Source organism: Mastomys coucha, unplaced genomic scaffold, assembly GCF_008632895.1.
Source record: "Mastomys coucha isolate ucsf_1 unplaced genomic scaffold, UCSF_Mcou_1 pScaffold4, whole genome shotgun sequence".
Taxonomy (NCBI): Eukaryota; Metazoa; Chordata; class Mammalia; order Rodentia; family Muridae; genus Mastomys; species Mastomys coucha.
In genome coordinates this window covers 1,581,332-1,607,215 of record NW_022196910.1, presented here as the reverse complement: position 1 = coordinate 1,607,215, position 25,884 = coordinate 1,581,332, and the positions used below count along the sequence as shown (strand labels likewise).

Below are 25,884 nucleotides of genomic sequence, written 5' to 3'. Positions count from 1 at the left end.
CAAATGAGCTATGTAGCCAAGGATGCCTTCCAATGCTATGTAGCCAAGGATGACCTCCAATGCCTGATCTTGCTTCTCGCCTCTGCCTTCCAAGTGCTGGCAACAGGCCTGCCATGCCTTGTCTATGTGGCAATGGGGATGGAGCCCAGGGCTTACTGCATGCGAAGCAAGCCACTTGCTCACTGTGCTACAGCTCTGACCCCTTATCTGCCTTCCTTTGTTTGTTTGGTTTGGTTTTTGGGGGACAGGGTTTCTCTGTGTAGCCCTGGCTGTCCTGGAACTCACTCTGTAGACCAGGCTGGCCTCGAACTCCTTTTTGTTTGGTTCTCACTACTTAACTCAGGCTTGTAGTTTTTTTTTTGTTTTGTTTTGTTTTTTGTTTTAGATTGACTTATTATTATATCTAAGTACACTGTAGCTGTCTTCAGACACCCCAGAAGAGGGCATCAGATCTCATTATGGGTGGTTGTGAGCCACCATGTGATTGCTGGGATTTGAACTCAGGACCTTTGGAAGAGCAGTCGGTGCTCTCAACCGCTGAGCCATCTCTCCAGCCCAAGGCTTGTAGTTTTTAAAACAATGTCCCAAACCTTCGATTTACCAATGAAGACTCAGGAGCCAGATGCAGAAGTGAAAGCCTGCTAGCTCAGAAAGGCACAGAAGACACTCGGCTGACCATCCTCCTCCACGGATGTCCCACAGGGAAAAGCTCTTCTCCTTCTCCATGATGTCTCACCTGCCTTTCAACTCCGAGACAGGGTTTCTCTGTGTAGCCCTGGCTGTCCTGGAACTCACTCTGTAGACCAGGCTGGCCTCGAACTCAGAAATCTGCCTGCCTCTGCCTCCCAAGTGCTAGTATTAAAGGTGTGCGCCACCACCGCCCGGCTCCCTGGGTTTTCTTATGTTCTCTCCTTGTCAGCTGGCTGTTTGCTCCATCTCCTGACCTGTCTTCACTTTACCTAGCTCTTGCTTGCAGGAAGCCCTTTGGTTAAAGGTGCTAGGGCTGAGGCACACCACAAGAAGAAACAAGATTTTCCAGCTCACAATCTCTGGGTTCATGCTGGGATCAAATATGCTGCAACACAGGCTAGTCTCAGTTTAGTGCTCCTCTTGCCTTGGCCTCCCCAGGACTGGATCACAGGCATAAAGCCACCACCCCACGATTCTTTTTTTTTTTTTTTTTTAAAGATTTATTTATCTTATGTGTACAGCTCCTGCCCTGCTCCCTCTGGCCCCACTCGCTCTGGCATAATTCACTGTAGCTGTCTTCAGATGCACCAGAAGAGGGTGTCAGGGCATCAGATCTTATTATGGGTGGTTGTGAGCCACCACGTGGGTGCTGGGATCCGAACTCAGGACCTTCGGAAGAGCAGTCAGTGCTCCTACCCGCTGAGCCATCTCGCCAGCCCCACCCCACGATTCTTTTCCCAAATTAGAAAGCAGGTTCCAAGTCCTGGGTGTCACAAGTGTCCAACTGGAGGCTGTACCTTGAAGATAGCTGCACTTTGAGAGTTCATGGGTGCCCAGATCATGGGTGATTTCAAGGGGCTGGGAGGGCGGTGGTTCCTGTAGTGTAGAGGCAAGGCAGGAAGTGGGGAATTCTTAAAATAGAACTACCAAGCTGTGTAGAGGTGTCATGCAGATGGCTGATTGACTGGAAAGGCAGTGCAAGAGGGGCAGAGGAACCCCAGCTGCTTCCCTAGACCTAGGACTAGTCCTTCCCTGATACCCACTCCAAGAACTCTATGCTTATTTGTCTTTTGGTGGTCAAGCCAAAGGCGTCTTACAAAGCAGGCAAGCAATCACACTGAGCCATGCCCCCAGTCCCTCTCTGGGAGGTTCTAGGCAGATGCTCCACCCCTGACCCCCCCCACACACATACGCACACACACACATATGCACACACACATACACACGCACGCACATATGCACACACACATACATACATGCACACACATGCACACACACGCACACATACAGATACACACGCACACGCGCCCAGAACCCCTCACTAGGAGGTTCGAGGCCAAGCTCCACTCCTGACAACGACCATATCCCCTTATGGAGGAGTTCTAGGTGGTGCTCCACCCTGACTACACTCCCAGCCCTCTTTATTCTCCCCCCGCTACTGACACCCCAATTTTTTGAGACAGGGTTTCTCTATATAGTTCCGGCTGTTCTAGAATTCATAATGTAGGCCAAGCTGGCTTGTAATTCACAGAGATTCTCCTGCCTCTGCCTCCTAAAAATTCTGGGATTAAAGGTAAGTGCTACCATTGTCTAGCAAAGTAAAAAAAAAAAAAAAAAAAAAAAAAAAAAAAAAAAAAAAAAAAAAAAAAAAAAAAAAAAGTTAAAAGGACAAATTGGCTTTGAGGTGTGGCTCAGAGGTAGACCTCCTGCCTAGAATCCACTAGGAGGATAGAATGTGACACTCTTCCTCGGGATAAGTGAACAATTACCGGTCCACTTCAAACAGGGACCGTCATAGCCCAAACCAAGTCTAACTTGGTGAATCATTAGTTTTATTGGGGTTACTTACAAGAGTATGGGTGAGGGACTACTTACAACAGCAGAAAAGCCCACCCTGCCACCCTGCCAGCTCAGGAAAGCTGGGGGCCTGGAGCACACAGCACAGCCTGCAGTCTGCTCAGTAGGTTGGAGGGGAGAGTATCCCTCCAGGCAGCTCAGCTAATCTCTGACTTTTCTAGGCATTTCTGGTGTCCCTCAGCAGTTTTTAAGGCTTGAGGAGGGAGGGGCCTAGTGAATCTTCTCAGTTTCAGGGACTTCCTCAAGCTACTATATTGTCTTCTGAATGTCACAGCTTCATTGCAGGATCAAATGTTTCATAAGCCCTTGAGAACATTAAAGGCATTCACTCCCAGTTTACTCAAAGAGAAACTGCTATACAATTGAGGGGCTGGGGATATGGTTCAGAGTGAAGCCTCTGCCTAGACTCTGCCGCGAGGGGCGGAGGCACGGCTCAAGGGAGAGAGCATGTTTTGCCTTCAGGTTTGTCTGTGTGATGGTGCTGGGTCCCCTGGAAGTGCAGTGCAGTTACCTCGCAGGTACAAGCTAACCTGGGTCCTTTGGAAGAGCAGGCTGTCCTTTTAACCACTGAGCCATCTCTCTAGCTCCCTTGCATAGCATCTCTTAGAAAACTTGTTTATTGCTGGGCGGTGGTGGCACACACCTTTAATCCTAGCATTTGGGAGGCAGAGGCAGGAGGATTTCTGAGTTTGAGGCCAGCCTGATCTACAGAGTGAGTTCCAGGACAGCCAGGACTATACAGAAAAACTCTGTCTCGAAAAACCAAAAAAAAAAAAAAAAAGACTTATTTTCATTTTATGCATATGTTTGCACATCTATCTGTCTCTGTAACATATGCCAGCCTAGCACTCATCGAGGCCAAAAGAAGGCAGTGTATTCCTTAAAGCTGGCATTACAGATGGTTGTGAGCCACCATGTGGGTGCTGGGAATCAAACCAGGGTCTTCTGGGATAGCAATCAGAGTTTCCCATTGTCAAGCTGCCTCTCCAACCTTAGCAGAACATTTAAAAAAATATTTATTTTATGTACATCAGTGCCTTGCCTGTATATATATATTGTGCCTTGTGCCCACAGAGGTCTTGAAGGAGCGTTGGATTTCCTGGAATTGGAGTTAGGGATGGCTGTGAGAAACAGTGTGGGTGCTGGGATCTGAACCTTCATCCTCTGGAAGAGCAGCCACAGAGCCATCTCTACAGCTCCTGGCATAGCATTTCTATGGACCTGGCCTTAGCCAAAAAATATTAAAAGAAATAACATGGGCTTTCTTTTGGCCCTGTTTTGGTGTGATGACCCAAAACTCTTGGTTTTCCTCCCAAGACCCTTGGTTCACGAAGCTTCCTAGATGCCAGAAACTGTACCTAAGGGTTCTCGCTTTGTAATGCTGGTCACATCCACACTAATCTCCCACTTATGTCTTTTTTTTTTTTTTTTGACATATACAATAGACCATTAGCTTTATTTTCTGAGTAGTAGTATCTTTTCCACTGTTTTCATTTTTTTTAAACAATATGACACTGGGGTTCCAATGCAGGGCCTTGTATGTACCTGACAAACACTGTACTAGTGAGCTTCATCCTCTCCGTTTAACCCTCTGTTTCCTTTTCTCCTTTCTTTCTGCTCCCCTCCCCTTCTCTGACAGGTCTTATTATAGACCCCAGGCTAGTGACCTAATTTTGAATTGATTCAGGCAACAGGAAATGCTAAACAATTCACTCTTCAGATATGGAAACCTCAAAATCTAATTCCAGTACTTCAGAGGTGGAAGCAGAAGATCTCAAGTGCAAGGTCATCTCTGGTTACATAGTAAGCTGGTCCCTAACAATTGCTAAGAGAAAATAATATAGTCAATTAACGACATCAAATACTGTTGGTGGTACAAAGAACAGGTTGCTTGTTTCTTGCAGATGGTCAGTATCTTCTTTGTCATGGCCAATGTCAGATTCCTTCCTAAAGTCCATTTCCTTGTCCTTGGCTATTGTCAGACTCCTGCCAAGCAGCACCTCAAAAGGCTCTCCAACAGCTTCCGTTCCCAGGATACGGACTGAAGGTAGGGACTGGAGCTCTTTCCATAAAGGGTCTTCCAAGCTGAGAGAGGGGGGGGGGAGAGGACGACCACTTATCTGTCTTGCAAGCGGTCATAAACCAATCCTAGGAGACCTACTCTGCTCTGATAGCTGGACACAAGACATTCCTTATTCCAGAAAGATTGTGTGTGGCAGACAGGCCTAGAAGATGGCAAACAGGCTGACCCTGGAGATTGGCCAACCCCAGGCTCTCTGGTGCCACTTTCTACCTTCCTGGCTGGTCACAGCTCAGCCAGGCAGTCTGCTGTTTGTGTCCCGAGCCATGGAGGAAGAAGGGCCCTGGGAGAGACTCAGGAGTGACTCAGGGACTCTAGCCTGGGAACGGCATATTAGGCAGATAAGGCTACACAGTGAAACTCTTTATCTGAAATAATTAGTAATTAACTAAAAAATATTAATGTTACATCATCTCTCCTGCCTCTATTACTTGATCATTTATTTTTTTTTCATCTTGTTTTTGTTTTTTCGGGTTTTTGTTTTTGTTTTTTGGGGGGAGGTTCGAGACAGGGTTTCTCTGTGTAGCCTTGGCTGTCCTGGAACTCACTCTGTAGACCAGGCTGGCCTTGAACTCAGAAATCCACCTGCCTCTGTCTCCCAAGTGCTGGGATTAAAGGCCCTCGCCCCAATCACCTTGAACTTCTGATCTCTTGTGTCCACCCCCGGAGTGCTGGCATGACCAGTTTGTGCCATCAGCTATGTTATGGATGGAATTCAGGGTCTCCTAGGTGCTAGGCAAACACTCCATGAACTGTGCTAAGGCCTCAGCCCCAGTCTTATTCAGGAGTTCACATATTTGTTTCACCCATTGGACAGATGAGGAAAATGAGGACCTGAGTGGACCTTAAACCTCAGACCACAGTCACTTTCCAAGCAGTAGAAGTGATTGTTCCGCCGGGCAGTGGTGGCACATGCCTATAATCCCAGCACTTGGGAGATCGAGGCCAGCCTGGTCTACAGAGTGAGTTCCAGGAGAGCCAAGACTACACAGAGAAACCTTGTCTCGAAAAACAAACAAACAAACAAAATGTGATTGTTCAGCAGCTACATGGGACTTTACAGAAGTATGAAGGCTGATGCTGAGTGACTAATGGCCATAGAGTCTCCTTCTGCGTCAAGTCTTCCCTCTGCTGATGTCTCAAAGTGTCACGCAGGGGCCGAGTTCAGTGCCATCCCTAGATCTCAAACCAAGTAACACAGTATTCTACCCACTGCAGCACACAGAAGAAAAACCCCTAGACTCCGCAAGGCCAAGTGAAGCACTCACGCGCACGGCCTTAGGGGAAATGTAGTCGAGGCTCCAACGTCGCGCAGGCCCCGCCCATGGAACTACGCTCCCATCGTGCCCCACGGCGGCAGGCGTGGCGGCCCGGTTGCTAGGACTTGGATAAGCGTGGAGTTCGCGCGGGCGTCCCTCAGGTGAGCACCCGCCGTAGAGATTCGGCTTCCGCCGTTCCGGATCCGCCACGGCGCACCGGGGATGGCGACGAGGCAAGGGCGGTCGACAGGGAAAGAAGGCCTTTGCACGGGCAGACAGACAAGAGTGAGAGAGTTGCGCGAGTCCCGGGAGTCAGTGGGGGCGCGCGTGCGCGAGCAGTCAACGCTAGTACGCGTGCGCACAGGGCTTTTCGCCCACCGCGCCCTACACTGTCGGTTTGTGGCGCACGCGTGTACCCTACTTCTGATTCCGGAAACCCCGTGATTTCCAGCTGCTTCCGGTTGTATGTTCCGGGTCATCACAGTCCCCTGCCTCAGGGTTATCTATTCACCATCTTTACAGCAGGTGTGCAGTTTCCCTTTAAGTTCTGGTACCCTATGGGAATTCTTTGGTATCTTGGTGACCCCAGGGATCGAATCCTGGACTTTGGTTATATTAGACTGGCACTGTACGGCTGATCCACTTCCCCTCTCTTCAGAAGCGGATTCCAGGAGCTTTGCTTATCTTTGTGCCCAGACCCTCACTGGAGGGTTCCAGGCAGGGGCTCTACCCCTGCGCACCCACCCCCTCACTGGGTGCTTTGGGCTAGGGGCCCTAACCTAAGCTTCAACCCCTCACTGTAGGCTATAGGTAGGCTCTCTACTGCTGAGCTCTGCCCCGAGCCACCTTTATTTTTTATTTTGGAAGGTTTCCTGTGTCGCTCTAGCTGGCCCAGAACTCCTCTCTTGTGGCTTATTCAGTGCCTGGTTTTTCAACCCTGAGCTTCCAGATCTGATGCAGTAGTCCTGTTTCCTGTCCCTTGTAGCCTGTCCAGCCATGGTCCCATTCTTTTGGACCCAGCGCCCATTGTTTGCCAGCAGTTGTTCAATGCAGAGGGGATGTGGTTCCTCAGAGGTGGATTCCTCAGCCCGTGGAGAGCGTCTGGCGGACCGTATGTCCTTGTCTGTGGCACAAGGAGCTCCTGTTAAATCTGTTCCCATGCTGATGTACAGTGGGCACCTGTCACCTAAAACAAGGGAGCCATTCATGCTGGTGCCCACTTCAGTCCCAACACGAGTGAGGTGGTGACCAGAGAACGAAGCTGGTCTGGTATACACGGTGAGCTAGAGCCTGGGCTAAACAGGGAGACTTTGTCTCAAAGCAAAACGGGAAGATAATCATACAGAATGGGCCTCTATCAATGAACATGGAGGGCCCTTTTGGCCAAGCTTTGGCTACCATCCTATAGCTATTAGACTCCTCCCCAGAGGCCCATAAGCCCAGGCTGTCTGTCCCCAAGGCACCCTTCTCTGTGTGTCCCTTGTAGTCTTGAGGGACAAACAAGGCTGTGTCTTCTGCCCTGGAGACAGTGGTGTTTTGTGGCCCAGGGAAGCGCTGTGGTGTATGCCCTGGGGTAGATGTCACCATGAGCCTCACGGGCTCTGCCTGCGATGGGGCCTGTGCAGGGGCAGCCATGGTGACACCAGGCTCTCAGACACACTTGGTGCTGTTCTCTCTTCCTGGTCGTAGGGCTCCCAGTGGCACCTGTGACTCTCATAGTGTTAGCCGATAGTGCCGTTCAGTGTTGACCTGGGCAGCCCGGTGAGCCCCAAAAGCCAACAGATGTACCTGAGACCATGGCATAGGCTATTCCTATAGGTTCCATGTTAGGAAGCTTACAACCATTGGTGGGGGTGGCAGGGTGTGGGGTATGATGGTAGGTAACGCAGCCCTGCAAGTCACCTCATGGGCACTTTTTTCCCCTCCCCCTGTATCCTTCTAATTTTTTTATTTTTTTATTTTTTATTTTTTTGCTTTTTTTTTGTTTTTTGTTTTTGTTTTTTTGGTGCTCCATATTTAACTCAGGGTTTGAGCTGGGCAGGCAGATTCCCACCATTGAGCTATACCCACTCCCCTTCTAGGGGATTCTAGGCACCGCTCTGAGGATTGCTTGGCCTTATTGCCAGTCGGTTGTGGTTAGTTGTCAGGGCAAGATGTGGCAAGGAGCTAGCTGTCAGGCAAGCCATTGATTTAAGGACTAAGGATGGCGAGAGGGTTTGGTAGCAGAGAACCGGATGGCAGGTGGGCTGTGTGAAGCCTGCTGCAGTGCTGCCTTTCCTCAGATTTGCCATCTTGCCCTGTCTAGCTCTGACTGAGCAATGAGAAGCATCTGGGGCCCAAGAGGATCCCCTCCCACAGCCTTGCCTTCACTGGGCGCTTTGGGGAGCCTGGCTTTTTTCCTGTGTGTAACAGGATGGTGATGGTGTTGGCTGTCAGCTCAGGCTTTATGGGGATGCTTGCACAGTAGGCCATGAGCATTGACAGGTGCCATGGATAGCCAGGTTCCTAGGCTAGTCCACTGAAGCGGGAAGTGGGTTGACTGAGCACAGATTCACCGTGGAAGCAGGTCATGGGCACATTCCTACCTTTCCTGGCACATTCCTACCTTTCCTGGCAGAGTCTGCATTCTTCTAAGGTGCATCTTAGGCCCACCACCACCTTTTTCTGGGGGTGCAGAGGATTGAGATGGGTTCTTGCTCTGTTGCTTTGACTGGCTGGCTTATAGCTGTCTTCCTGCTTCTGCCCCAAGTTCTAACAGGTGTGTGCTACCAGGTACACCACCATGGGCATGTCCCATAGAAGCCACCTGGGGTCAGGAACACTGTCAGTCTAACTGTATGCTTTTGGAGGGGTGGTCCTGAACCCCATACATACATACATACATATATCTATCTATCTATCTATCTATCTATCTATCTATCTATACACATATATACATACACACACACACATATATATTCACTGTGTAGAAAATGGGACATTTAGCAGCTTGGAATGCTAAGGGCCATCAGCCCTGGGGCCAGAGCCAGGATCTGCATGTGCTATGGCCACATCCTCTGTAGGTCTCACCTACTCGAGGACCCATGAGGCTGTTTTCTCATGGGCTGGACTAGACACTGCAGGCAGAACTTGGTTCCTTCTGACTATAGGCTTGAGGTCTTGAAGCTGGCCAAAGCATGTCAGCAGCTGTTCTGGTTTTTTGGTATTTTTAGCTAGAGACAAGGTTTTATGTAGCTCTTCATAGGGCTGCCTTCAAAATCACCATGTGCTCTGCATCCTCTGGCCTACATCTCCTGGGATGATAGGGTCCCACCAGGCCTGGTTTATTCAGGGCGGGGTCTGGAAGCCAGGGCTTTGTACGTGCTGCTAGGGTAGGTTTTGGATTTGATAGTAATGAATACCTGTCTCCACACTGTCCTCAACACGGCGTCTGTTGGGTGCACGTGGACTCGTCAGAGCCCTGAAGAGCCGGGCACGATTGTTCCTTATGCGGCCAGGGAGTAAGCCAACTCTACCTGGCGCTCAGGACTCCTCATTCCCGGGCCTGGTGGAACCCACAGCATCCCCGGACAGACCCCCGCCCCACTGAAGCTGACGGATGATGCTCCAGTCCCATCTCTGTCTCCCACAGTCGAGCCCCGTTGAGGATGGAGCCCACCTCAGGCTTTGCAGAGCAACCTGGGCCTGAGAAGGCTGAAAGCGAGGAGCAAGAGCCGGCACCATGGCAAGCCCTCCCTGTCCTGTCGGAGCAGCAGTCGGGGGCCGTGGAGCTGGTACTGGCTTATGCTGCACCTGTCCTGGACAAGCGCCAGACGTCCCGCCTTCTCCGGGAGGTGTCCGCTGTCTATCCACTTCCTGCCCAGCCCCACCTCAAGCGGGTGCGCCCCAGCCGTGGTGCAGGTGGTGGGCACTCGGATCTGCTGCTGTGCCTGGCAGGGCCCTCTGCTGGCCTGCGCTCCCTGGCCGAGCTCCTCCCCAGGCCGGCCGTGGACCCGCGCGGCCTGGGCACACCTTTCCTGGTGCCTGTGCCCGCCCGGCCACCCCTCACCCGGAGCCAGTTTGAAGAGGCGCGGGCCCACTGGCCCACATCCTTCCATGAAGACAAGCAGGTGACCAGTGCCCTGGCTGGGCAACTCTTCTCTGCGCAGGCTCGAGCCACCATGCAGACCCACATGGAATGGGCGGTACGAGCGGCCCAGAGGGCAGCAGCACAGGGGCTTCGGGCAGTGGGTGCCATCGTGGTGGACCCAGCTTCGGACCGCGTGTTGGCCATAGGCCATGACTGCAGCAGCGTAGCCAGCCCCCTGCTGCATGCCGTCATGGTGTGCATCGACTTGGTGGCCCAGGGGCAGGGCCGCGGCTCCTGTGACCTCAGACGCCACCCAGCTTGCTCCTTTACACAGGCCACTGCCACTCAGGGCGCCCGCGCCGGCAGCGTGCGCAAGCTGGACGAGGATGGCCTGCCCTATGTGTGCACTGGCTATGACCTGTATGTCACCCGTGAGCCCTGCGTCATGTGCGCCATGGCCCTTGTCCACGCTCGCATCCAGCGAGTCTTCTATGGGGCGCCATCACCTGATGGCGCCTTGGGCACGCGCTTCCGTGTCCACGCTCGGCCAGACCTTAACCACCGCTTCCAGGTGTTCCGAGGCATCCTAGAGGACCAGTGCCGCCAGCTGGACCCCGACCCATAGTCCTGGTGACCTGCTTCTAGACCATTCTCTGCTCCTGGCCAGCCCGCATCTCCTGCAGCTCCATGGCCTTGGGCCTGGGGGCCCCACCTCTGTCTGAGGACACTGACCACCTGTGCCAGACTGTGGGCCTCAGTTTCTAGACTGCAGCTCCCTTCTCTGCTGGCTGCAACGACCGTGGGGCTCAGCTCTGCTTACAAGCCCAGTGGCTGTCTTACAGTCTCCGTGGTCCTCCAGGCTCGGGGCGGGGAACAGCCATCGAGTGTGAAAATAAAGCACCTCAAACCAAGTCCCCGTTTGCACTCAGGTGCGGGCCGAGGGCGACACCTGCCTCAGGCTGTGGCTTGTGAGGAAGGAGAGTGGGCAGCCCTGCTGAGTGCAGTGGGGTCTGCCTGCTTCCAGGGACAGAAATAACCTAGTAGGCACCCATCCCTGTCTTCTGAATTCTTGAAAGTTTCATGTGTGTCTGGAAGCCTATTGGCCTGGGGTCTGTTCACCCAAAGGCTGTTCATGGCCATCTTGGGTACCTCTTTGATGAGGGAAGGGAGTGTGGGAGCTCCAAAAGGATCGTCTTAAGTGTAGTGGGATGTTTGTCCTCGGAGCAGGATGCTAGAGCACCCGTGCAGCATATGCTGGCTGGTGGGAGTGCCTGTGCATGCCACGCTGCCCTTAGGGGTGGTGCACCTTCTGGCCTCAGGCACGAAAGGCAAAACCTAGGCTGGGTGGACAAAGTAGTGAGGGCCTGCCTAGAGCAGAGGTGAGGCTTGGGCTCTGTCTGCATCTTCAGGGTACTTCCATCCTTCTTCATCTAAGGGAAACCTGAGCCCTTCCTGGCAGACATGCTTCTGCAGCCGCCTCCAGTGACCAGGAGGCAGGAAGAGTCTTTGAGACAGGCCTTTGAGCAGTCCAACCTAAGACTCTGTGGGACTATGGTGCCAGTGACACCTGATTGAACAGGGCCTGAACTTGGACACAAGGGTGTCCCTGCCACGTTCTCATCTGAAACCCTGTGGGGCCGTCATGTCTTGAAGGTGGCACTAAGGAGCTGAGCTACTTTGAAAAGTAACTGCTAGGTGCCCCTGGCCTGTCTAGGGTCCTGACGAGAGCTAATGGGTGAGTTCCACGCCCAAGCTGGTGTGAGCAGGTGCCTGTCATGTGGCAGGGAGCTTTATTCTGGGTGACTTTATAGGATAGGAGTATGAGGGATGTGCCAGCAGGTGCTTAGAGCCGTCTGTGGGGCCACTGAGACCATGACATCTTGGCTCCAAGGCTATGGGTGGACCCAGCTGGTAGCTTGACCCAGCCCCTTGCAGGGATGCTCTGAGGAGACGTGATGTGAGGCAGGCCCAACACCCACTGATCCAGCAGCTAAGCTGGCGTCCTATGCAGCAGAGCCTGCAGCAGTGGGCTGGGTTAGGGTCTTCCTGGTCCCAGTGGCTACCAAAGCCCTAACACTAGTCTTCTTTCAGGTGGCCCCTTCTGCCTGGGTGCCAGGTCAGCTGATACAGAAATGGCAGGTGAGTCGCCCTGCTCCTCAGGTAGTGTCCCCCACTCCCAGCTGGTTGTAGAGCTGACCTGGCCTCCCTGGCTTCTGCCTTGTAACACCTTGGGTGCCACAGTGGGGCACAGATAGGCCACCAAAGAGCCATCATCATCCAGGTTGCAGATGAGGGCTGAGGCTAGACAGCTTAGAGGACTATGCCCGTTCCCCTAGGGGTCGTGGAGGAGCCTCTGGGTCTACCTCTTTCTGCCCTCCTTGCTAGCCCAACAACTGGACACTGGGTACCAACCCCAGGGCCTTTATACTAACTGGCTACTCTAATGGTTTCCTTCCCTCTACTTCCCAAAACACATGTAATGCTGGTATGTGACTCTGGCTGCAGCCCAGAGATGGTATGGCCAATCTTGGAGGGTCTGTGTGCTGTATACCCTGAAGTACAGGGAGGTGCTCCGGTAGGCACCTGGCTATAGCAGGCTACCTGGGGTCTCCTTCCTGCAGGAAAGGAGAACAACTTCCCCCCACTGCCTCACTTCCTACCGCTGAAGCCCTGCTTCTACCAGGACTTCTCTGATGAGATCCCCGTGGAGCACCAGGTGCTGGTGAAGAGGATCTACCGGCTGTGGATGTGTGAGCCTCTCCAGGGGTGCAGTGTCCCCACTGAGCTCAGGAGCATTGTGATCCAGGAGATGTGCAAGGCTCATCCTTAATGTGCTGGTAGGGAGGGTCCCTGGGCCCCAGATGAGGTCCCTGGTGACTTACCTCCTACTCTTCCATCTATGTCTCCCTTCCAGTTTACTGTGCCACTCTGGGTGTAAACCTGGTAGCCTGCCTGGCCTGGTGGATTGCAGGTGGAGCTGGTGCCAACTTTGGCCTGGCCTTGCTCTGGCTGGTTATCTTCACTCCCTGCAGTTATGTGTGCTGGTTCCGGCCTGCGTACAAGGCCTTCCGGTAAGCCTGGTCTAGGGGCCCTTAGGCCACAGAATCTTAGACCCACTCTGTGGGGTGAGCATGCTTAGAATTGTAGGCCTGGGACCTGCCCATCCAGGATAGGTTTTGGCCTCCACTTATCCAGTGTGGGTGGCCGTTTATGTCATGGTCAGCAATCAGTGACCACAGGCCACAGCTAACTGCTGACTGGGGTTGCTGGGATTGCCCAGGGTGTGAGATGCTAAACAAGCAGCTTGTGAGCCACGGGCTCCTGTGCCCTCCCTTGGTGCTGTGATGTGGAGTGTCACTGTAGGAAGGTATGGTCACAGTTCCCCTCCCTGCTGCAGTCTCTGGATTGCAGGCCTGCACATGGAGACACACGAGTGTGCATGTGCCATGACACAGCTATAGCAGTCACAGGACAGTTCTTTCTCCACCAGGTAAGTTGTGGGGATCAAAGTCAGGCCCTCAGGCTTGGCAGCAGCACCTCTACCCTATTTTAAGTTTCAATAATGGTTTCAGTGAGCCTTGTGTTGTTCTGTAGTTTCCTGACTACAAAGTACCTCAGTGTTGGAGTGCAGTGGGTTAGCTTCAGCGCTTGCTTCTAGAAGGTTCTATCGCCCCAAAGGAAGCCAGCCTCCACAAATCCGCTTCCTATCTCTGGATTGGCCTGTTCGGTACACCTGTGTGGCCTTCTGTGTTTGAGCACGAGGTCCCTCAACTATGGCATGTATGAGAGCCTAGTACCTGTTTGGGGCCTCATAGTACTCCAGTCTGTAGAGAGTAGAGACCCGCCTTCTACTCCCAGAAGACCCTTCCCCTAAGCAGAAGCAGCCTGCTGATGGCCCTTCACCTTCATAGTGACAAGGCATTTGCCATTCTCCATGATGCTGGGGCTCCATTTCTCCCCATGGTGTCCCTAGGAGCAGTGGCATCCCAGGCTGAGTGCTCGGAGGAGGGCCTTAGTCATTTCAGTACATCAGGGACAAGGGAAGCTTGTCTTCTGTGCCCCACTCCCTCCTCGAAGTGTGGGTGACCCCTGCATTTTCTGTCACTTGCAGAGCCGACAGCTCCTTTAACTTCATGACATTCTTCTTCATCTTTGGAGCCCAGTTTGTGCTGACCGTCATTCAGGCCATTGGCTTCTCGGGCTGGGGCGCGTGGTAAGCAGACAAAAGGATGCGTGTCACCTGTATGCCCGTGTAAGAGTCTGCTAGCAAGGATCCAGGGCATACATGCCCCATGGAGGGTGTCCTCCAGACAGATGTTAGGAGAGTGTGCAAAAAAGAAAAGCCTAGCCGGGCAGTGGTGGCGCACGCCTTTAATCCCAGCACTTGGGAGGCAGAGGCAGGCGGATTTCTGAGTTTGAGGCCAGCCTGGTCTACAGAGTAAGTTCCAGGACAGCCAGGGCTACACAGAGAAACCCTGTCTCGAAAAACCAAAATGGACCACATAAAGCAGGCATGGTAGCACACTTGTCATCCCAGAGCCCAGAAGGGTCATGAGTTCAAGGCCAGGGGTATAGCTCTTGCATATAGTGCCCAGTTGAATTTGCAGCACTGCAGACATTCACGGCAATCCTCTGTCTCAAAAAGAACGGACATGGTTAGGAGAAGGTGGCCTCATGCCTCTAGTTCCAGGAAGGTGAGGGAAGACTGCTGCAAAGTCAAGGCAAACCTGAGCTGCTGTGGAGCTCTGTCTGTTAAGAGAGCCCTTCAGGACAGTGTCAGAGGGTGATAAAGAGTCAGAATGAGATCTGGGCTTTGGGGGCCCTACATCCATCCTCAGCACCAGCACCAGGCGACAGTGCCCAGATCAGCACTTCAGCCGCCATGTGCAGGAGCAGGGCAGAGTCAGGAAGTGAGTGCTCTGGAAGCGTATGGTCCCAGCTTGTGTCTCCACCTGCTGTGACACTGGTGTGACTCAGTGCTGGTGGGAGCTAAAACCAAGAGCCAGTGTGAAAACAGTATGGTGGAGGGTGGAGAGAGGGCTCAGCAGATAAAAGGACTGCTGCCAAACCTGAGCCTGAACACCTGAGGTCACATAGGGTGAGAAGGCACATGTACCACAGCATGCACGTGCCCTTCCAAGTAAGTTTATGAAATAAATAACAGAGGAAGAGACCAAGCTTCTGACACAGACACAGACAGGCACACGCCAGACACCAGAAACAAGCCTAGGAAAATTGCCTCTAGCTTGTAATCCCAGCCCTTGTACAGGAGTCCAAACCAAACAATTGAGCCAGAAATGGATTCCCTCATGACACCACGGGGAGCTGGATGGGTAAGATTAGGTAAGAGTCACAAACTAGGCATGGTGGCCTATACCTTTAACCCTGGCACTCAAGAGACAGAGGCAGGTGGATCTCAGATTACAGGCTAGCCTGGTATACAGAGTGAGTTCCAGGATAGCTAGGGCTACCCAGATAAACCTTGTCCGGAAGAAACAGAAGGAGAAAAAAAGTCACACATGCGTTTTTGTTTTGTTAAATTTTTGAGACAAGGTTTCACATAGCCTAGGCTGGCCTCAAAGTGTATACATATACAAGGATGACAGTGAACTCTTTCCTGATCCTCCTGAGTGCCTGGACGACACGTCTGCTCCACCAAGCCCCACGGATTTAGGATTTAGTCTCTTGAGTTTTGTTTTTTTTTTTTTTGTTTTGTTTTTTTTTAAGATTCATTTATTTATTATATGTAAGTACACTGTAGCTGTCTTCAGACGCACCAGACGAGGGCATCAGATCTCATTATGGGTGGTTGTGAGCCACCATGTGGTTGCTGGGATTTGAACTCATGACCTTCCGAAGAGCAGTCGGTGCTCTTCCCCGCTGAGCCATCTCACCAGCCCCAGTCTCTTGAGTTTTAGTTCATTTAAAATATGTAGAGAAGTGCTCGCTTCGGCAGCACATATACTAAAATTGGAACGATAGAGAAGATTAGCATGGCCCCTGCTAATTTAAGGATGACACGCAAAACTGTTCCATAAAAAATAGTAGAGAACTGGGCAGTGGTGGCACACGCCTTTAATCCCAGCACTTGGGAGGCAGAGGCAGGCGGATTTCTGAGTTTGAGGCCAGCCTGGTCTACAGAGTGAGTTCCAGGACAGCCAGGGCTACACAGAGAAACCCTGTCTTGAAAAACAAAAAACAAAAATATGTAGAGAATGAAAGGCACCATAGTGATCTGGAGGCATCGAGGCCTTGACATAACATTGTTTCCTGTTCGCAGTGCTCTAGGAGCTGAAACCTACCAAATGGTTACATTTTTTTTGTAACCATCATTTTGTGTTGGTCAGCCACATTCTGGTCTTTAGCAGAGCATGACTCCTTCAAAGTTCTTTATTTATTTTTTCCTCAATAATAAGGCCCGAGGGAGCCGGGCAGTGGTGGCACACGCCTTTAATCCCAGCACTTGAGAGGCAGAGGCAGGCAGATTTCTGAGTTCGAGGCCAGCCTGAGTTCCAGGACAGAGTGAGTTCCAGGACAGCCAGGGCTACACAGAGAAACCCTGTCTGGAAAAAACAACAACAACAACAACAACAATAATAATAATAATAATCTGTTGGAGTTGTGTACATCTGAAGGAGAGTATGCCTTATTTAATGATGTCTTGTTGATTTGTCAGAGCTCTTTGCATATAGTGGAAGACGGCAGGCCCTTCTTAGTGGGCTGAGCCCTTTTCACTCTGTCCCCTCTTGCTATGCAGTGGTTGGCTGGCAGCCGTTGGATTCTTTAGGACCAGTGTTGGAGCTGCTGTGGTCATGCTGATCCCGGCCATCATGTTTTCTTTGTCTGCCCTTGTGATGGCCATTGCTATTGTGAAGGTGAGTCATCCTAAAACTTCCTTCTACCTCACCGTTCTGTGTACGCCAAAGAACACCCCATGTCTTCAGCTGCAGGCTGTGACAGGGAGTCGTGTTTCCTGGGAACTCACAGGGTTTGTGGGGGATACATAGCTCTCTGCTTAGGTGTCCGCACCTCAGATCCCAGAGGAGGGCAAGAGTGTCAGCGGCACCAACAGTTTAGGCTCAGGAGCTTTCTCTGTAGGGAGGGCAGGAGCCCCTCCCCCAGGCCAGGTTCACCAGACACCACTTGCAGCAGCGCTACCTGGACATGTGCTTCCAGAGACAGCACAGGTCTGCCATGAACAGCTGTGGAGCTGGTTGGAGCTGGCAGAGATGTCTGCAGGGAAGGAGAAAAGCCTTTGTGTTTTTGTTTTTTAAGATTTTATATATATGAGTACACTGCCACTGTCTTAAGACACACCAGAAGAACATCAAATTACAGATGGTTGTGAACCACCATGGTTGCTGGGAATTGAACTTGGGACCTCTAGAAGACCAGTCAATACTCTTAGCCATTGAACCATTTCTCCAGCCCCAAGATAAACCTTTTTAGACTCTTTTGTTTTGTTTTGTTTTTCGAGACACAGTTTCTCTGTGTAGCCCTGGCTGTCCTGGAACTCACTCTGTAGAACAGGATGGCCTTGAACTCAGAAATCCACCTGTCTCTGCCTCCCAAGTGCTGGGATTAAAGGCGTGCACCACTAGCGCCTGGCAAGATAAACCTTTTTAAAAGCCTTTTTTTTGTAGTTTGTTTTATGGGCATGAGCCCAGGGTCTTTCAAATGTGCCAGGCTGCCACCTTGCCCAGCCCAGAGCCACTTTTCCATTCTTGAGGTTGACGTGTATGTAGGAATGAGCAGCCCAGGCCCTGGAGCGAAGCCTGAGGTCCTATAGTGTTGATAGATGGAGTCCAAGATGGCACATGGCATCCTTACAGTAGCCAGCCCTGTCTGCAGTAACAGATCACACTCTCCAAGTGCCAGAGCGCCCTGTGAAGCTAGAGATGGCAGGTGGGCCCCTGCATGGAACCACCCCACATCCCAGGCTAGCCCTGGAACACAGGGTACTGTGAAGAATTCTTAAGAGAATGGACCCCACGAGCAGAGGAGAGGCTGCACATTGTGCTAGGCAGGCCTGGGAGGGCGAGCTGAGCCAGTCTGGCTTCAGAGCTTTTGCCGGTTTTTGTTTGAAAAGAATTTTTTTTTTTTTTTAAATTTGGTAGGCTTTTTTTTTTTTTTTTAAATTTGGTAGGCAGGGTCTCATGTAGCTCAGCCTGGTCTCCAAACTCACTGGGTAGCAAGAGATGACCTTGAAATCCTGATTCTCCTGCTTCTTGACTCCAGAGTGCTGGGATGACAACTGTGTCACTGCTCCTGGCTTGTGTGGTGCTAGGGAGGATGGAACCCAGGACTCGTGTTTGAGCTCTATCCCAGCCCAATCAGTGTGGCATGGTTTAGCCTTGTCTGACCTTGAACTCACAAGGGTCCACTTGCCTCTGGCTCCCATGTGAGGATTGAAGGTGTGCCACCATGCCTGGGCTTTCATTTATTTTATTCTGAGACAGGGTCTCACTGTGTAGCCCTGGCTAGAACTCATTCTTTAGACAAGGCTGGCCTCAAATTCAGAGATCCTCCTGCCTCTGCCCCCTGAGCTCTAAGATTAAAGGTGTGTGACACCACTGTCACACCCCAGCTTTTTAAAAACAAACAAACATACATACAGCATCTATTTATCCCAGAGTTGCCTTACATTGCTGGTCCACTATGTCTTCGCTCCCCGAGTGCAGAGATGAGGTGAGCACACAAGCCCACCACTGTCTCCCTTGAGGGCTGTAAAATATAGTCACAGGTCACATGCTTGCATGCACATACACACATGCATAGTGTGTGATAGTGAGATGGCACAGTGGGGCGGCACATGCCTGCTTGTTCAATTGGAGTATCCTGTGGGCTGTGGAGGTGGCAATATAGAGATGGGTCACAGGTCCTGCACTGCCCTACAGTGTCACTCAGTTCACAGTGGGTCCTTGTCTCTGTCAGTACACTGACTTCCTCTTCTCTATCCTTGCCCCTGTCAGGTGCACAGGATCTACCGTGGAGCTGGTGGAAGCCTGCAGAAGGCACAGACAGAGTGGAGCGCTGGTACCTGGAGGAACCCACCATCAAGGGAGGCCCAGTTTAACAGTTTCTCTGGGAACAGCCTGCCTGAGTACCCCACCGTCCCCAGCTACTCATCCAGCGGAGGCCACTGGCCTTAGGCGGCTGGCTGGCCCCAGTACCATGGCTCTGTCTTCTGCCATCACCCTCGGTCCTGAGGCCTGAGCATCTCCCAAGGGTCCCGGGAGGTCTTTGGCCCGTGTTCATCTCTTGCCCAAGCCCTCAGCAAGCACTGCCCAACAGCCATTGTCCACTGCCATCCTACCAGAGCCTGGCTGGGTTTGCCCTGCTCCCATCTGTTAAGAGGGTAGAAACCCCCAGCCTGTGCAAGGAGAGGCCTCACCCTCTAAGCTCCTGTCCTTTGTGTTGCTGAGATGTATAAAGCCAAACCCCAAGCGCTTGTGTAGATGGGTGAGTGGACAGTCAGGAGCATGGCGGTCGTGCCTGAATCCTCTGCTCTACCATCCACTATACTCGTGCTCCTCTGGGCCCTGATACTTCCTTGTCCCATCCCTTATGACAGTGACAACGTGCTGTCCCCTCCACCCCCCAGGATCCTGAGTAGACCTCTGCCCACCTGCAGGCCCTGATCCACTTGGTTGAGGGTGCTCTGGCTGTCAGAAGACCCCCCTCCCTCTCTGTGGGCAACTGGAGGAGAGGAACAGGCTTTGCTGCCTGGCAGGCCATACCCCCAGCCACAGGACTGCCGGGACAGATCTGTGCCTTAGAGAGAGACCTGTGCTTCTCCCCACACCCTCTGCCTTCTCGGGGCAGCTGTGGCCTTGCCAGGAGAGCCAGACTGAGTCTTGAAATGTCCACAGCACCTCCGATGACACTGGACTCAATAGTCTTCCTTGTGACCTGATGTTAACAGCCAAGTCACTGAGTCCCCATGCCTCCCCACAGGGCTGTGTGCCAGTATCATGCCAAACTGTCTGGGCCCCTGGCCTCTACCCTGTCTCAGAGTAGCATGGAGATAGAGTCAAGTGCCCACCATAGGTGATACCCTAGAGCCACCTGCAGCTCTTCTCTACCCACCCCTAGGCATGTGCACCCACATGCCATAGTTGGTTTTGTTATGTGAAAATATTCTGGAAATAAATTCTCTTTCTGCAGCAGAGCCTCTGTCTATGGATGGGAAGGCACATGCTATGTGTATGCACATGCAGTGTGGAGCCTAGAGGTCAAAATCACCTACTGCTTTCTGTTGCCATCCACCTTCTCTTTTGAGGCCATCTCCCACTGAACTTTAATTGAAACTCACAGATTTGGCTTGGCTGGCTGGTGAGCTCCAAGGATCCGCCTGCTTCTGCCTGCCCAGAGCTGGGGTCATAGGCAAGCCCCACCATGTTCTGCTGTTTACCTGAATACTAATCATATGTAATGACATACACATCCCTAGAAAATAAGATTTCAGGGTTATCCTGGACTACATAACAAATCCAAAGCTTGCCTAGGCTACATGGGACCCTGTCTCAAAAAGGCTTCAGAAAAGGCAGGTGGGTGCTCATGGGAGCACCAATGGAAATGGAGTCTTTGCAGAGCATTAGTGAGCCTGGTGCTAGGGTAGTCCTGAACACCCAATTGCCTCGTGCCATTAAAAAGCAGAGAGGCAGACAGGTGCCTGCTGTGAGGAAGACCATAGACAGGGAGACGGGTGATATGTCTACAAGGACCAAGGACCAGGGTTGCTGGCTGCCATGTGTCACTGGAAGAAGGCAGGGCTGGACTTCCTACAAAGTGGCCACTTTGGAGCCATCCCTCTTTGTTCTTTGACCTCTGTGTTGTCCCACAGAATGGAGACAAGCTTGCCACAGGGCACCAGCTAACTGAAACTTCCCCTGTAAGCTTGTGTCTGCACACAACCCATTACCACACATAGGAGTGACAGTTGCTGCAGGACCAGGGATCTAAAGTTCTCACCCCATCTTCTCCATAGTTATGGTGACATTGCCTTTAGCCACCAGGGGACACTATTGACTTCTCTCAGACTAAGGGGGCCTCTTGAATGCTGCCCTTCTTGGAACAATGGCCCAGGTCCCTCTCTACTCCACTCACACTGGATCCCACACTGAGGGCGCCCTGTTCCCAGTCTCTAATACGATCCCACACTGTGACCCAGTCTCTGCCTTCTTCCTTTTAGTCTTTTTTGTTTGTTTGTTTGTTTTATTTTTTATTTTTTTGTTTTGGAGACAGGGTTTCTTTGTGTAGCCCTGGCTGTCCTGGAGCTCACTTTGTAGACCAGGCTGGCCTCGAACTCAGAAATCCGCCTGCCTCTGCCTCTCTGCAGAGGCGTGCGCCACCACCGCCTGGCCTTGTTTTTTTAAAACAAGGTCTCCTGTAGTACAGACTCACCTTGAACAAACTATGTAGCCAAGGCTGACCTTGAACTCATGATTCTCTTGCATCTACCTTTTTTTGGAGGAAGGGGATGTCAAGATAGGGTTTTTCTGTGTAGCCCTGCCTCTTCTGAAACTCACTCTGTAGACCAGACTGGCCTTGAACTCACAGAAATCCTCCTGCCTCTGCCTCTCGAGTGTTGGGATTAAAGGTGCCAGCCACTACTCCACTTCTGCCTCAACTATCTACATGTTGGGATAACAGGTATATTGGAGCACTCTGGACTGAGCTGTTCTTTATTGGTGTATTCCAGTCACCTCTCCTGCTGGTTTGCCTGGATGCTAAGGGCACAGTGCAGAGCATGCCCATCTCTGAAGTCAGGAAAAGAATCCATCTCCCGGTGCTAGTTCAGAGGCTTCTCCCTGGAACTCTCACTTAGGACTGTTCCTCTATGCTTTATAAAGCTCTGAGATGCTTTAAAATGGGGATATAGAGGAGAGGTATATATAGAATCACTCTTGTCAGAACCTGGGGGCTGCGGGAGCTCTGCCAGAGTCCACCTTTTCTCAGGATGGTAAGTAGATAAAATGTACTTGGCTCTTCCCTCCAATGCAGTCATCACAAATCACCAATCAACCAATTACTCTCTGGGCTAGCTATCTCTGGGCTAACATCACCAATCAATTGATGAATGATTTCCTCTATGCTTTGCACAGGACAGGTATTAAGCAAGTAATCTGCCAGCTTTCCATTTTATGGGCAGGGTGGGCATCACAAATCAACTGATGGACAAGTATCTTCCTCCCTTCTTTGCACAGGGCAGAGAGTAGCAGTTAATCTCACAGTCAGTGATGCCCTCTTCCACTCTGTGTACAGGTCAGGCATCAATAATTAAGTCAACATGTCAGGGATGGCCCCCCTCCTACATAAAAGGGAAGATCAAGTCAAGTGACACCAAAAAGAAACCACATGGCAGCTCAATTCCAACTCCATTTTTAACACATGAAGCTGAGGCCCAGAACTTTCTGCAGGCACATCCCAAGACAAGGTGAACTCTGGCAGGGCAGCACCTACAGCTCCCACACACCTCCCTGGGGATTAGCTTGGACTCTGGCTCTGGGAGCAACATCAAGAAAATAACAGCATTGTGTTGTCCATGGCTGGTTCCTGCTGGATGACCCAGACTATCCTGTTCCCTCAGAGGAAAACCACCAGGGCTGGGGAGGTGGAGGAAGGGGGGAAGGCTGGGCATCCTGCCACTCCGAGTGAGGAAGCCATTTGTAACTGGAGCCTGTGAGAACACCAGTCCAGGCTGAGGGCAGCTGCCATCTGCTCAGCACCCTGTGCGTTTTGCTGGGACAGGATGCTGTCAGGCTGATCTCCCTCTGCTTCCTCCAGCTGCCAAGAGCGCCAGGTACAAGCAAGTGACCAAGTCACCTGGTCTGCTGGGGCTTTCCTGCTGCAGACATCACCACCCTGGTGTCTGGGCAGGGGCTCAGCGGATAGTGTTCACCTAGCACACAAAACTCAGTAGATCAGAAGTTCTAGGTCACCCTCTGCTACTACATATCAGACTTGAGGCAATGAGATTCTGAATTTTTTTAAAAAAACCTTGTGTTCTGGAGAGAGCTCAGCTGTTAAGAGCACTGGGTGCTCTTCCAGATGACCCGGGTTCAATTCCCAGCAACCACATAACAGCTGTCTGAAATTCCAATCCCAGGAGACTCAATACCTTTACACAGACATGCATGCAGGCAAAACACCAATACACAAGAAATAAAAAATAAACATTAAAAAAAATCTTGGTGGTGCACATAAACCTTTATTTCTAGTACATGGGAGGCTAAGGCAGGAGGATCTCCAGGACTACATAGTAAGTTTCAGGTCAGCCTGGACTACACAATAGAACCCTGTCCACACACACACACACCAAGCAAACAAAAAAATTCTTGGCTTGGTGGGATGGCCTGGCAACCTGAGTTCAATACTCAAACCCTACATAAAGGCAGAGGGAAAATGGGCTCCATTACCTTAACATGTGCTGTGGCACAAGCAAGTGTTCACACACACACAAAACAATAAAATTTTAAAATATTCTAATACCTGTTTGCAGGGTGAGGGGAGAGCCTCACATGCGGAGTTGGTGGAGCCCGAGGCACTGGGTGTCAGGGAACCCAGACCACGGGACGATGGGGCAGCAGCCTGGTCCTCCAGCCAGCCCTGTGCATCCAGCAGCATGCTCTCCATGAGTGGTTTGGAGCCACTGCTGGTCTCCAGGGCTCCATACTGTGGGTAGCAGCAGCAGCCACAGTAGGAGTAGGCTGAGTGCCAGCTGTCCAGCACTCTCTCCAGTCTCTACCTGGGTCTGCACTAGCCCTGGCCAACTCGGCACTGCCTGGCCTGGCTGGGATTCGATGGCTAGAATAAGGGTGGAGCTCTGGGCACCAGTTGCCCCATGGCAACCTACACAGTGCCAATCAAATCAAATACAAACCCAAACCCAAACAAATATAGTGAAAGGGGTAGAACAAGGAAGAAAGGAGAGAAATCCCAGCATTTCAGGAAATCCACTAAGCCAGCCCCTCGCTCTAAGCTGCACCTAAACACGAGTCCTTCCAGCTTACTTCACAGACTTTTTTTGCCATTTAAAGAAAAATTGTTTGTGACACGGCCTCTGTAGCCCAGGTTAGCCTCCTCTTCAGTGTGAGATTACAGATATTTGCCCACAGTCTCTGGCCTCCACCTTCACTAGATGGAGAGTCTGGACTACATTATGGTTCTCAGGAGAGGACCATCAGCTCAGGGTTGGCCAGTCAGAGTGGGTAAGGGGGTCAGGCTAAATTATCCCAGGGGAGGATCTGATTGGATGTTGGGCCAATAAGGTAGGCTGGGTGGTTGTGAGATCCAGGAGCCTGGTACCCCAAAAGCTCATCCTTCAGATGTCCCCTTCTTTCTCCCTGCCACCCCACTGGCCCTCACTGCTTCACAGGAGAACTGTGGTTTCACCCATCTCGCTCCTTCCCCACCCCACCTGAGCTCATACCACCCCCTTGGCTGCAGCCCTGAAACTGATGATTTGGGACACTGCACCCCATGATAGCTGATATTGGGAGGTCATGGTATCCGCCACTTAGAAGCATGGGAACAGGGTGTTGGTGCAGTGGCAGATGAATCCATAGTCTTTCTCTAACCCGCAGCATCTATATTGGAACATAGAAGGGAGTCTTGAATGAGGGAACCCGAGACTCCCCAGTCTGCAGCAGGGAACCTGGGGCTGGTCCAAGTTCTGCAGAGACTGCCCTGCCAAGAACAGTCTCTTGTACCTCGTTGGGAAGATAGCTAGCAGTGTATCATTCGTTCTTGGATTCCCACCAATACCCACAGGCCTTTCCATTAACCTAAAGTTAGAGGAAGACAGTACTGAGGACCAGAGAGGGCAATTGGTCCACAGTCACACATGTGGCTGTTGCCTAGACCGGCTCTAGTCCCAGCCTCAACTCCTGTATACTTTCAGCTCCACAGCCACTCACAGGTTTTAGAGGTAAGTAACCAGCCTGCCCTTCCCAGGAAGAGTTCCTGAAGAGTAGGGGTTTACAGTTAAGGTCAGGATGTCTAAAAAAGGAAAACATCTGTGAGGCTGTGTTCATTAACTGATTCATTCAAGCAGTCATTGCACATATGTTGAGTATCCACTGTGTGCACACCCCTGCTCTGGCTCCCAGAAGAACAGACTTCAGAGGAGACATCACAGCTCAGGAGAGAATCATGTTGTAGCAAGAAAGGATAAAGAGGCTGCAGTTGGACTTCTGGGGGTGTGCTCAGCTACATAAAAGCTGGATTCAGCTTTCCCGGGGGACACCATAGTCACCCCTTGTTTTGTTTTGTTTTTTCTTCTTCTAAGCCCTAAGCGATGAGGAAGAAGCTGGGGTCTGGGCGTGTAAGGCCTGGCCAAAGCAATGCATCCTCTGCAACTTCACTACCCATGCCATCATCTGACACTTGGGCTCCCCTCCCCCAGGGCTGAGGACTCCCTGGATAGTTCACCGTTTTTAGTCTTGGAGGCTCTGAGAATTTATGACTAGATTTGCCGTCTTCAACATAGTATATCGCAGAGGCTGCAAGGTTCATGGGGCCAGCTTCCTTCCAGCAGGGCCTTGGGCAGCACAGGACTCAAACAGGGACCCTGGTCAGCACCCTCCCCGCCTTTATCGTGATGCATGAATAAGCACGTTGAAAGCTGCACAGACTGAGTGCCAGTTGGATGCAAAGCCTGTGCTAGGCGCAGGAGGCTGGCAGAGAGGCTCTATTTGGCCCTAGTCGACCTGCTGCAGGATTGGGACCCCAGCGGTTCTAGCATCTGGGGAGATATTGCCATGCAAAAGAACGAAGAGAAAAACTAAGGGGTGAGGGTCATGCCTGTTATCCCAGCACTTGATGAATGAGGCAAAAGGGATTACTAAGAATTGGGGGGGGGGAGCCGGGCGGTGGTGGCGCACGCCTTTAATCCCAGCACTTGGGAGGCAGAGGCAGGCGGATTT

General features: G+C 51.7%; 2 protein-coding genes, 1 long non-coding RNA gene and 1 other non-coding gene across 10 annotated transcripts; 3 read left to right on the top strand and 1 right to left on the bottom strand.

Moving 5' to 3' along the window:
* Positions 1-4,151: 4,151 nt before the first annotated feature.
* On the bottom strand, positions 4,152-6,007 carry LOC116076540. The gene is made up of 2 exons (XR_004112975.1): positions 5,896-6,007; positions 4,152-4,632 (listed from the first exon to the last, which is right to left on the bottom strand). It is a non-coding gene; the product is annotated as an uncharacterized LOC116076540 (long non-coding RNA).
* Positions 5,972-20,121, top strand: Scamp4 (secretory carrier membrane protein 4). 5 transcript variants are annotated; one of them, XM_031350368.1, is made up of 8 exons: positions 6,032-6,047; positions 6,338-6,411; positions 12,047-12,094; positions 12,577-12,705; positions 12,870-13,026; positions 14,067-14,168; positions 16,713-16,830; positions 18,928-20,121. In XM_031350368.1, exons 3-8 carry the CDS (start codon positions 12,088-12,090, stop codon positions 19,105-19,107), a joined length of 693 nt encoding a protein of 230 aa, XP_031206228.1. In that variant the 5' UTR covers positions 6,032-6,047; positions 6,338-6,411; positions 12,047-12,087; the 3' UTR covers positions 19,108-20,121. The 5 variants fall into 5 exon arrangements, with proteins under 5 accessions (XP_031206227.1, XP_031206230.1, XP_031206228.1 ...); XM_031350367.1 differs by lacking the exon at positions 6,338-6,411 and having other exon boundaries at positions 5,972-6,047; XM_031350366.1 differs by lacking the exons at positions 6,032-6,047; positions 6,338-6,411 and adding an exon at positions 10,974-11,690.
* On the top strand, positions 5,983-10,866 carry Adat3 (adenosine deaminase tRNA specific 3). Of its 3 annotated transcripts, none has more exons than XM_031350364.1 (2): positions 5,983-6,047; positions 9,518-10,866. In XM_031350364.1, the coding sequence occupies exon 2, from the start codon at positions 9,534-9,536 to the stop codon at positions 10,578-10,580; it is 1,047 nt and encodes a 348-aa protein (XP_031206224.1). In that variant the 5' UTR covers positions 5,983-6,047; positions 9,518-9,533; the 3' UTR covers positions 10,581-10,866. The 3 variants fall into 3 exon arrangements, with proteins under 3 accessions (XP_031206224.1, XP_031206223.1, XP_031206225.1); XM_031350363.1 differs by lacking the exon at positions 5,983-6,047 and adding an exon at positions 6,338-6,411 and having other exon boundaries at positions 9,343-10,866; XM_031350365.1 differs by lacking the exon at positions 5,983-6,047 and adding an exon at positions 6,355-6,411.
* LOC116076667 lies at positions 15,896-16,004 on the top strand. The gene has a single exon (XR_004113064.1). It is a non-coding gene; the product is annotated as a U6 spliceosomal RNA (small nuclear RNA).
* Positions 20,122-25,884: the final 5,763 nt, after the last annotated feature.

What these genes read in the sequence shown, in the direction of transcription:
- Adat3 (XM_031350364.1), top strand. Translation starts at nt 9,534, where the DNA reads ATGGAGCCCACCTCAGGCTTTGCAGAGCAACCTGGGCCTGAGAAGGCT.
- Scamp4 (XM_031350366.1), top strand. An exon ending in CCTGCGTACAAGGCCTTCCG is followed by an intron (nt 13,027 to 14,066) that starts GTAAGCCTGGTC and finishes TGTCACTTGCAG; the next exon opens with AGCCGACAGCTCCTTTAACT. An exon ending in TGGCCATTGCTATTGTGAAG is followed by an intron (nt 16,831 to 18,927) that starts GTGAGTCATCCT and finishes TGCCCCTGTCAG; the next exon opens with GTGCACAGGATCTACCGTGG.